The sequence below is a fragment of the Protomyctophum bolini genome (assembly GCF_963924005.1).
Source record: "Protomyctophum bolini genome assembly, chromosome: 20".
NCBI classification, from domain to species: domain Eukaryota; kingdom Metazoa; phylum Chordata; class Actinopteri; order Myctophiformes; family Myctophidae; genus Protomyctophum; species Protomyctophum bolini.
The window spans coordinates 9,284,871-9,296,163 of record NC_137881.1 but is presented as its reverse complement, the minus strand read 5'-3'; the positions used below and the strand labels follow the sequence as shown (position 1 = coordinate 9,296,163).

General features: G+C 44.8%; 1 protein-coding gene across 2 annotated transcripts in view; it reads right to left on the bottom strand.

The window, feature by feature from the left end:
• Positions 1 to 2,534: 2,534 nt before the first annotated feature.
• The window catches only part of LOC308335620 (glucosidase 2 subunit beta-like), a 182,357-nt gene continuing 173,598 nt past the window's right edge, over positions 2,535 to 11,293 (bottom strand). For both annotated transcript variants that reach the window (XM_080792724.1, XM_080792725.1), the window contains one exon: positions 2,535 to 3,159. In XM_080792724.1, coding sequence (XP_080648850.1) covers positions 3,022 to 3,159 — 138 coding nt within the window. In that variant the 3' untranslated portion in view covers positions 2,535 to 3,021. The remainder of the gene's footprint in view (positions 3,160 to 11,293) is intronic.

Sequence of the window (11,293 nt, the reverse complement as noted above, 5' to 3'; positions counted from 1 at the left end):
TGGGCTATAACCCATGTTTTTTGAAATTTTGAATTTTCTTCAAATCCTCAAAAATGATGAAAAACGGCGTGCTATAGTATGCCGTACGGTAGGGGCTATAGCCCATGGTCCAAAATGATGAGAAACGAGGATAACTGTTTTTTTCAAATTTTCAAAAAACATGGGCTATAACCATAGAGTATTAAAAGGATAGAGACTAAACTAGCGCGAAGCTCCGCCCCCTCCGCTATTCATGTCAGTGGAAGTTGCTCAGTGGCGTTTTGAAGCACCCGGAAGGCTGCCGGAAGTACCGTCTTTTCGCTGATTCAGCATTTCACTTCCGCATTTGGACACCAAATTTTGGTGTCCAAATGCGGAAGTGCACCCAGAGTGCACCTGGGCTTTACATTGGGCGCTCGGTTGCACGGGGTTTCCTCGGCAAGAATCCACGGGTCCGCCTGCAGTCTTTCCTCTTACCACTAGGGACCAGCGCTTCAACATTGGAGTGCCTAGCTGGCCCCTTGGCTATAACCCATCGTTTTTTTCATTTTTTCCAACTTTTTCCATTCCCAACTATGCAGCTTCCACCTGAGGAACCGAGACGTGAAAAATATAACTGAGCGTCACTTGGGATGGTCACAAACTCTCCAACCATACCCACCCCATGTATCTTGGAGTTACACTGGACAGGACACTCTTCTTCAAAAAACACATGGAGAACACAAAAGCCACGGTCAACACCCACAATAACATCCTGTGAAAACTAGTGAACTCCAAGTGGGGCACAGACGCACAAACAATCCGTGCAACTGCCATGGCCCTGTCTTTCTCTACAGCAGAGTATGCCTGCTCAAGCTGGAGCCGATCACGTCACACCAAATTGGTTGACGCAGCCCTAAATGACACCTGTCGCATCATCACAGGATGCGTCAAGACTTTGCCTTTATGCGCTAGCCGGCACCTCCCCCCGCACATCAGACGACTGTGTATCGCTCAAGATGAATGGAGAACACAGGAGATAGACAGTGAAGTTAGGGATGAATGAAGGAAAGTCTGGAATGAAATGATAGAGAACACCTCACACACATAGTTTCCTTTCGTGGCTGTTTACATCCGAGGGTTGCCGACTCGCCGGTCCTCTCGAACTGAACAGTTTAACGTCATGCCCAGGACGAAAAGATATAGAGAACACTGTAAGCAAAACATCTCAAATCAATATATGCATTATATGATTCTTAACTTATAAAGTATCAAGATTTGTGCACAAGCAAATCAGACAAAATAATCAAGACAAATGTTTGTGTTTGTGCGTGCGCGTCTGTGTGTTTGTGTCTGTCTGTGTGTTTGTGTGCGTGCGTGCATGCATGCATGCGTACAGTAACTCTACACACGCCTTAAAGGAAACCTGACAATTATTCTGGAAGCTGTAGGTGAGAACCAGTAGTGAGTTGTGCCATCAAATGGAGAGAGCGGATGAGAGCTGAAGCCAGATAAATAATAAGTAACAGTCCCTGGGTGACGAGGCCTGAGGCCATTGCCTTGCTGGCTGGCAAACAGCTGCCTAGACTCCCCCAGCGGGCTGCGGATGAATCGGCCAGCCTTCTGAACACCTGACAGTTGATTTAGTTCCTCCGTAATGGCCAACTGCTGGAACAACACAATCTGTCATGCTAATGACATCGTAAACATTGATAATTAGAAGCTTAATATCGACTGCTGTTATAATGCAGTGAAATCGTGAATTGGAATAGTATGTTATTACCGGTAATAACAATTGGTGGAAATATTGCTCCGTGTACAACAGTAACATGGTTGCTCTATGTCAAGGGTTCCCGAACTTGTCAGGCCGCAAGTTCCGCAACCCCACAAAATAATGTTATTTGAACTGGGGACACCCCCCACACCCGGACAAGCACTTGGAATAGCAGGCATTACATTTACAGTAGTTTGACTCGGTTCCACAGATAAACATTGTAAGAATAGCTCGATTACAAGCTCACAATGCCTCCTTGTGTCGCTTGTTATAATATAAGAATTGAATGCACAGAATATCAATACGAAGCAACTGAAAAACACGTTATTTCACTGGTAGTGGATGGAGAGAGAGGATTTTTGTCCAACCACGAAACGGCAACCAATGGGTGCGAAGTGGGGCATAACCACGGCGGGACTTGATAAAGGGTGAATTGTATCTTAGGAATGTGCAAATATTTGCCAATACGCTTATACTGTATGTTGTTTTTGAGTGAGAAAACAATGTTTGCACATAATTAAGCAAATCACCCAAACCCCCTGTTTGGGAACCACCTCTAACCTTAACCCTAACCCTATGATCTCAGTCTTAACCGGCCGAACATAAGTAAACATAAAGCAAAGTTGTTGTATAGTAGCAGTTTCACATTGGTTTCGCTTTGGCGGCAGCGTTTCCTAGTCGCCTATAGGCTGTGTGTAGGAAATGTCCATATTACTCCATTGCATGGTCTGATATTGGTGATTATCGGTTGATGACATCCAAAGCGGGTGCAGATTAAGACTCTGCGATGTAACGAATGTAGTCTAAAAAATGACCCTTTATTTACAATTCTTCAATATACCAACAGCATATCAATGATGGCCAATGCCATTCAATACTTTTAAATGGTTCCATTTCACCATGTTCAGAAACCTATTCACTATACAGTAACAGCATTATTTTCATTGCAGCTAGCACTGGGAATCACACATAACACACTTCAACCCAACAGTAACATATAAATAGTCTCTGGAAAAATATGACTATTGCTAAAAGGTTGACATGTTATAATAAAAATGACCAACTCTTGTTCACAAAACATAAGCAACGCGGCAGTGTAACAATCAGCAGTATTCAAGGTAAACCAGTCCAGAACAGCCTATACCTCACAAAAGTGGATTCTAAACTCCCACATTATTGCTCGTGAAATGTACGTGTACTGACAACATGGATGAGAGAGGAGACTGTCCACCGTTGGTGGGGGTATAGGGCTAAGATAATCTAGGCTAAAGGGTCAGCCAGGGGAGGGGTCACAGTTCACTGTGTATGCCCTGCTGCTTCAGTACTGGCTGGCAGGCCACAGGAGTCTGAAAGTCCATGACGTACTGGCATTTGCTGGGCTCCTTCACTGACCGCAAGGCCGTCTCCGTCCCACATGTCAGCGTGACCTAGAAAAACACAGGGAGGAAGAGTTGAGGTGGTGTACATACTGTACAGTGCAGACGAAGGGACATCGTTAGCCTAGGTCAACAGCTGAACTAGTTTGGCTTCTGTGTGTGGGGGGGGTCTGTCTGAGGATGTCAGGGGTGGGGGAGGGGGTCTTATTACACTATACAATACTTCCACTCTCTTTAACCCCAAACTCCTAATATACTTCATTGACCGAGTCGTCGTCGTCGTCCCCGCCTTTGCCTACTCATTGTTCCCCTCTACACCAAAATTGGCGTTGCAATGGGATACGAACTTGCGAGCTTGTAGAACTGCTAACTTTGCCAAATGTTCGCCCCAGAATAGGGACGCTAGGGCTTGTATGATTAAGTCTCGTATCACAGTCATCTTTCACACAAAGCCATCCACTGGAGTACTTTTATAGGGCTGTGAGGGAAGTGAAGAACAGCCGCTCACTACAAATGAAAAAATTATGCAAGCAAAAAAAAAGAAAAGAAAAAGAAGCAGGATTGCAGTTCACACCGATTTGTTTGAACGCGCGAACATATTCGGGTCTCCTACTTGAATGAAATTACAGCATGCCGAGACGGATGAAATATCGTTCATCGCTGCTCTGTCTAATATTACGCGAGCCAAGGTGAGATTGTGGCGCGGGTACACCGCAGACAGTTAGACGAAGTTATGGCACATCACTCCCGCGGCCCCCGATGGGCACACGAGGGCCCCCGATGGGCACACGAGGGCCCCCGAAGACACACGAGGGCCCCCGAAGGCACACGAGCCGGACGTGCAAAACGATGTGATTACCACTGCCGTGACTTTAATAGGTGACTTTTTGACGCCCTCTGTGAGAGAGTGAAGGGGGGGGGGAACAACTTATTTTACTTCCAGGGGGTTTCCATAGCAACCCCTCACATCATACTGCACTCTACAGACAATACCTGTAGTGAACAAAAGCACCTGGAGAGAGAGGCAAGAGAGAGAAAGAGGCAGAAACAGACCCTTTTTTTTTTTACCTTTAAAAGCACCTTTATTAAAACACTGCAATACAAAATGGCACATTACAGTTGCAATTTACTACTACTAGTCTGCTATTACTATTACTGCGTCAGGCACCCAGAACTCGAGGCAAGTAAATTGACCCTATGGGAGCCAAACCAGGGCAAAGCCAGGAGGGGAAAGAAGCGTACCACCTATGTAGACGTGCTGTGGCGCGACAGCTTGGCTGACAACAGTGAAGAGCTCAAGAACCTGATGTTGGATAGGAAATTGTGGAGGCCAGCGATCCAAGAATCCCGAGTTGGTGTTGGCTAGACCTCACTAATTACTTATTACACTACTCATTGCGTAAAAGAGTTTAAAGAGGAGGGGGGAGTTTCAGACCCACATGAACGCACCCAGGGTGCCGGCCCGGTTCCGGCGAGCCGCCCCGGTTCCGAAATGACAGAGCTACCATGTGGGGGTCCCCAGGGGTGTGGGGGGGAGAGTTCCAGACCCACAGGAACGCACCCAGGGGGCGAAATGGTTGAGAAATTACAGAGTTAACGTGCGGCAGTCCCTCTACAGTACCCTCTACTGTACTGTACTGGCACACCCGAAAGCATCATATATACAGTCATATATACAGTTAATACGTGCGTTTATCTGTGTTAGGTTGCGCACAGGTGGTGAAAAACAACCATGTTGTTTTCGTGCTCATACCAGCCAGCTACCCAGCTACCCTCCCAGCCACCCACACACACAGCTCCGTAAGGGAGTGGTTGCACCACTCAAAAAAGGACAGCACGTCTCCCAGTCCTGAGCCCTAAATTGTCCACTAGTTTCAGTAGTTTGTGCTAGCCTATAGGCAAACTGCCATTAGTCATTCCAGTACCTGCACTGGGTCTACGACGTTCCCAGTTCCCTATGTTTTGTTCTTCGGAGTCAAAATAGCCATCTTTGCTTTTTCCACCAGCTCATTTTGCCTTGTGGTTAGAGGGGCCTTGTGGTTCGGCCAAAAACTCTGACTCAATCAGCATCAAGGGTTGGATTAGGGTAGGTCCCTGCGACATACTATAGCGTCATATCCAAGGGGTGTACTTGTACATCATGTCCAGGGGGTGTACTTGTACAAAACAGAGAGAGAGAGAGAGAGAGAGAGAGAGAGAGAGAGAGAGAGACAGAGAGAGAGAGAGAGATATTGTGGAAAGGTATTCTTGGACTAAACCTTGAGATTGGTACCAACCAACTAGTGATTTAGTTTTGATTTGAATAAGAATAGTTAAAAATATATATCTTTGTGGGGGATATCACACACAGTACATCTATCAATAGATGCACCAAGTCTCTGTGTGTACCTTGTGTACATCTGTAATCCACGTAAGTCGAAATCTGTTCACTTGTAATGGGAAATATGAAATTGTGCATTCACACCACTAATTGTAAATTACTTATCCTGATGTCTAGTCAAACTGGGTGTGGTTCACACTGAGTTCTAGGCCTCTCCCATTCTTAATCAACCGTTTTCCCATATCAATAGGCTTTTGTTATGACCAAAGTGTCAGTGAGACAGTTCCTGGACTCCAGCTGTGTAGCAACACCAGCCCAGCCTCTCTTTTACTGTGGTCATGCTCATTCATCACAGTTTATTCATACCCATCTAAGTCTACTAGACTTCGACCACTTGTCATTCTAATTAGATTTGTCCCATTGTCTGATGTGGAGGCTACCTGTCTGGTCATGTGACCAACAGGTCCTCCTCCTCCTTTGAGTAAGACTGTATAAAATTGACATGCATGTATTGTTCTGGAGTTCAGTCATCCGACATGCTGGAAGATGGTTGTGCTCTAGAGATCTCTATTAAATTGAACTGAATGCCTCATATCATCTTGTCCTCACCTCATCTTTTTAGTTTAAGTGGTCTTGTATTAGTATAATTTCCACGACAGTAACTGGAGGTTCTGCCGAGACTGATTCATCCGCCGTTCTGGCCGGGCTCTGGTTTCCTGAGGTAATCCATCGATGGTGGCTGTCTAGCCAAGGCAAATCCTTTTGTGCGCAAAGTAGCATTTGGGCCGGCCTGCGGATCCTGGAGCTGCCGAACGGCGGGCGACATCAGCTGTTACTCAAATAAGGTGAGAGGATGCTACGATTCATTCTATAACAATTGTGTGTATGTTTAAACAATAACATACAAAGTGTACAGGGAAGGGTCCCAATACAGAGTGTATTTTTGAACTGTATTTGGGGAGGATTCCATAACTGTAGCCTATTTGTGGTGAAAGTCCCAAGTAGCATACAGAGTGTATAGCCTATGTTCGGGGGGAGTCCCGTTTCATAAAGAGTGTATAGGGAAGAGACCCGGTACAGAGTTCATTTTTTAAACTGTATCTGGGGAGGATTCCATAACTGTGGCCTATTTGTGGTGAAAGTCCCAAATAGCAGACAGAGTGTATAGAGGAGAGACTCAGTACAGAGTTCATTTTTAAACTGTGTCTGGGGAGGATCCAACAGGGTGTATCTTTTGGTGGAGGGTTTCATCGGTAAGCTTCATATTATGATTAGGGTGTCTTTTACATCCCAATACTAACATCCCAGTGTTGTCATTTTATGTTCTAGATATACTGTGTGTGTGTTGTACTGTATATGTCCTATTCGATTCAGCCAATGTTAAATGAATAGAGTAATATATAGTTGAATGACAGAGTTCTAAAAACAACTTATACTGTTATTATTAGAATGGTGATAGTTGTGGCAGAATATGAATGTTTTGATTTGCTGAACTAAATTCCTAAGGGATTAGTCTAGTAGTTTTTTGTAAATTGTAAGTAAAAATAAATAAATAGAAATTAAAAAAAATAAAAGGGGGAAGAAAGGGGGAAGATAATTTCTTCTAGAACATTTCTAATTTACATTTCTAATTTCTTCTAGAACATTTATAATTTCTTCTAGAACATTTATAATTTCTTCTAGAACATTTCTAATTTACATTTCTAATTTCTTCTAGAACATTTATAATTTCTTCTAGAACATTTCTATTTCTTCTCTGGCCATCCTGGCCATCTGCTTCTAGAACATTTCTATTTCTTCTCTGGCCATCCTGGCCATCTGTAATTTGTTCTTATTTTTGATATTGTTGTGGTAATCAAAGTGACGCCTGAAGTGTAATAGTGTTGAACCTGTTAATTTGTTTTTTGATTTGTTTCTAAAGTTTTTGTAGTGCCATGGGGAATGGACAACAAAAAAAGGTGGCTATGCCACAAAACCTTTCTGGGCCAGCCGTATCAATGGAGAGTAGGTGGGGCACAGATGTGTTAGGTCAAGTTATTTTATGGCACAGCATTTCAGAAGGTTTGTTCCCTTTGATAGGAACATTCAGTACAACTAAGTTAAAACTGTGTAGAGAGGCTTTAGAACAATATGAAAATAAAAAGAGCAGGAAAAAGAAGAAAATAGATTGGCAAAGTTTTAGGAAATGGGAGAGGGAGGCTGAAGCCAGGGACAAGAAACAGACAAAGCCTTTGTTATTAAAACAAGAAACTAAGGAAGAGACTGAGGAAGAAATTGAGAGAAAACAAAGGAAGTTAAAGAAAGACAGGAAAGAAGAGGATCTCCGTCCACCACCCTATGCAGCAGCCCAGCCAGACCACCTACCAGCAGTCCAGCCAGTACCAGACCAACTATTGCCAGCAACCCAGCCACCGGCAGTGCAACCCGATCAAGTGACGGCACTGTATGAAGCAGCGTTGCAGTTAGCAACTTTGCAGTTAGCAACAGCAGCGGTTTTCCCCATCACAGATGGCAACGCAAAGCAGGGAACAGTCGGCGTTGGTCCCCTTATCCAGGACAACCCTCAGGTGGAGCCTTCGCACCAAACCAGCCACAAGATTGTGACACGCAGCCAAGCAGTAGGCCTACCACATCAGACATTTCCACTGATATCATACCCAAATCCACATCCAAGACCTACAGATGACGCTACAGAGGAAGTCCGCAATGCTTATTCTGAGACAGTCCAGGTTCAACGAAACTGGACCCTGGATGAGTTAAACGAAATCGTGAGAGAGCTCCCAACCCCATGTGAAGATGTAGAACGCTGGTGTACATCTGTTTTGGATTTAATAGGAATGTACGAGCCATCAGCACAGGAATTAGAATCAGTGTTCCGCAAGATCTTCAAATTGAAATGGCCACACCTGAAAGGGAACTATGACGTGAATGGTGTCAGAGCGGACATTGTTACAGGACAGTTACAGAATCCACTTGGGCTCTTTTCCAGAGTGAGAGAGGCCTACCCAGTCCGCACAGATTGGAAGAAGATCCATTCCATAAAGCAGGACCACGATGAAAGCTGTGACAACTATCGGACAAGAATGGAACAATGTTTCAAGAGGCACGCCGGTCTGACCCATGATAATGCAGCCTACAACAACCTGTTAAAGACTTCTTTAATCAGTGGCCTTCTGCCAGCTATTCACAACCGTGTCATGTTGTCATGCATAGGTTGGGAGACCCAAGAGCTGGACCCAGTGTGGGCACATGCAAAACACGCTGAACGACACGCAATCACACAAGATGACACGCGGAAGAAAAGAATGGAAACAGCACAAATCATGTATTATGAGGGACAGCAGCAAGAACCAGAGCCCGATCAGCAAGTGAGTCCACAGCAGCAGATATATTGGCAACAGCAGGTCCCACAACAACAGAAACAGTACCACCACCACCAGAAGAAAGGGGGAGACAGGTTCAAGAAAAAGAGTGGGAATGTGAGACTATGTCACAATTGTAGAAGCCCACACCACTTCATCCGCCAGTGTCCCCATCCGAGGTCTACAAATGACACAGACGGCTGGCAGGGGCAGGGTGGCAACAACAACTCTCAACAGAGGTCTACAAATGAAACAGACGGCTGGCATGGACAGGGAGGCAACAACAATCAGAGGCAGGGCCATGGAACACACAACACACATGGTCGCAATGACTCTTCCCAAAACAGGCCAGACGCCAACATCACAGTCACCAATCCGCAGGGGTTAGCATAGGATGAGGTGGAGACAGGGGAGGTAGATAATATAGAACATGAGGAATATTCGGATCAGTTTTTCCAAGTCTCAGTAACTCCAGATGAATCACCTATTTTTGACCTTCTCGTAAATGGGCAGCACTCTTGTAGAGTATGTGGATGACCTGCTAATCTGCTCTCCTTCAAAACACGCATGTGAGCAAGATACGATAGCGTTGCTAACGTTTCTTGCTGACAACGGGCACAGAGTTTCAAAGAAGAAACTACAGTTTGTATCACAGGAGGTCAGATATTTAGGTCACATCATTACCCCTGAGGGTAGAAGTTTAGGGAAAGATAGGATTAGTGCCATATTAGAACTTCCAAAACCAGTAAATAAACAACAACTTATGTCTCTGTTGGGTGTAGCCGGTTACTGTAGACCCTGGTTAAAAGACTATGCCACGATAGTAGACCCATTATCTGCTTTAATCCATGGGGGGAAAAAGTTAGCCATGTCTGACTCATTGGAATGGACAGCTGATGCAGAAAATGCCCTAACTACTCTCAAACAAACCCTCGCATCATCTCCTTGCCTTGGTTTACCAAACCATGACAAACCGTTCAACCTATTTGTATCGGAAATCAATGGTTTCATGTCTGCAGTACTGACACAGTCCCATGGTGATAAACAACGACCTGTTGCTTATTATTCAAAACGTCTGGACAATGTGGCACAGGGATTCATACCTTGTCTGAGAGCTGTAGAAGCCGCCACGAATGCTGTTCTATCATCAGCAGACATTGTAGCGATGCACCCTTTAACTGTACATGTACCACACGCTGTCGATTCATTGATTCTACAGGCACGCACTGCACATTTAACTCCTGCACGTCTTCTCCATTATCAGAACATTCTATTAACTATGACACATGTCACATTGAAGCGCTGTACAGTTCTTAACCCTGCTACTCTCCTTCCTACAGCTGAGGACGGTGAACCCCACAGTTGCACCCAGCTCGTTGATATCATGAGCAAACCCAGACCTGATTTAACAGACTGTGAATTACCTAACTCAGATATGATTTTATTTGTTGATGGCTCAGCACAACGGTGTAAACAATCAGGAGTACCTTTAGTAGCATATGCTGTATGTACTGATGCATATACTGTTGAAAGTGCTAAATTGCCAGGTCATCTGTCTGCGCAGGCTGCTGAGTTATTTGCGCTCACCCGTGCGTGCATTTTAGCAGAAGGACAAACAGCCACCATTTACACTGACTCTCAGTATTGTTTTAGTGTTTGCCATGATTTTCATGCGATATGGGCACATCGTGGTTTCCTCACAACAACAGGAAAACCTATTACCCATCATGTTCTGGTAAAAAACCTGTTAAATGCTCTTTTACTCCCAAAAACGATCGCAGTGTGCAAATGCAAGGCCCACACAGGAGCATCTGATCCTGTCTCCAGAGGGAATTCTCGTGCAGACACAGCAGCAAAGACTGCTGCTACTTCTTCTGTCTCCCCCCTCTTGCAAATGGTGTCACTTCCAAGCAATGTTGATCCTTTTTCCCTTAATGACGTCTCTTTGTTACAGACAGGAGCTGATGCACGGGAAAAGGCCTCATGGTCAAAAAAGTGTGCATTAAATGCAACTACTGGCATATGGATGGATCCCATGGGACGTCCTGCCATGCCTAAATCAGTCTTTCACTATTTGGCTAAGATTTCGCATGCCGGTGACCATGCATCAAAAACCAAAATGACTGATCTTGTAAATAGATACTGGTTTGCACCTGGTTTCTCAACCTATGCTGACCAGTTTTGTACAAAGTGTGTAATTTGCGCTACTAATAATGTTGGTCGAGGCATAGTTGTGCCAATGTCAGCCCAACCGATGCCGGATGGCCCTTTTGAATACTTAATGATGGATTTCATTGAGCTGACCCCCTGTCAGGGCTACAGGTATGGCCTTGTCATTGTTGATATGTGGTCGAGATGGGTTGAATGTTTCCCATGCCGACGCCAGACAGCACACACGGTAGCAGAAATCCTGCTAAAACATATCATCCCAAGATTCGGTTTAATGTCAAAATTAGGATCTGATAACGGAAGTCATTTTGTAAATAATGTAATACAGAGTCTT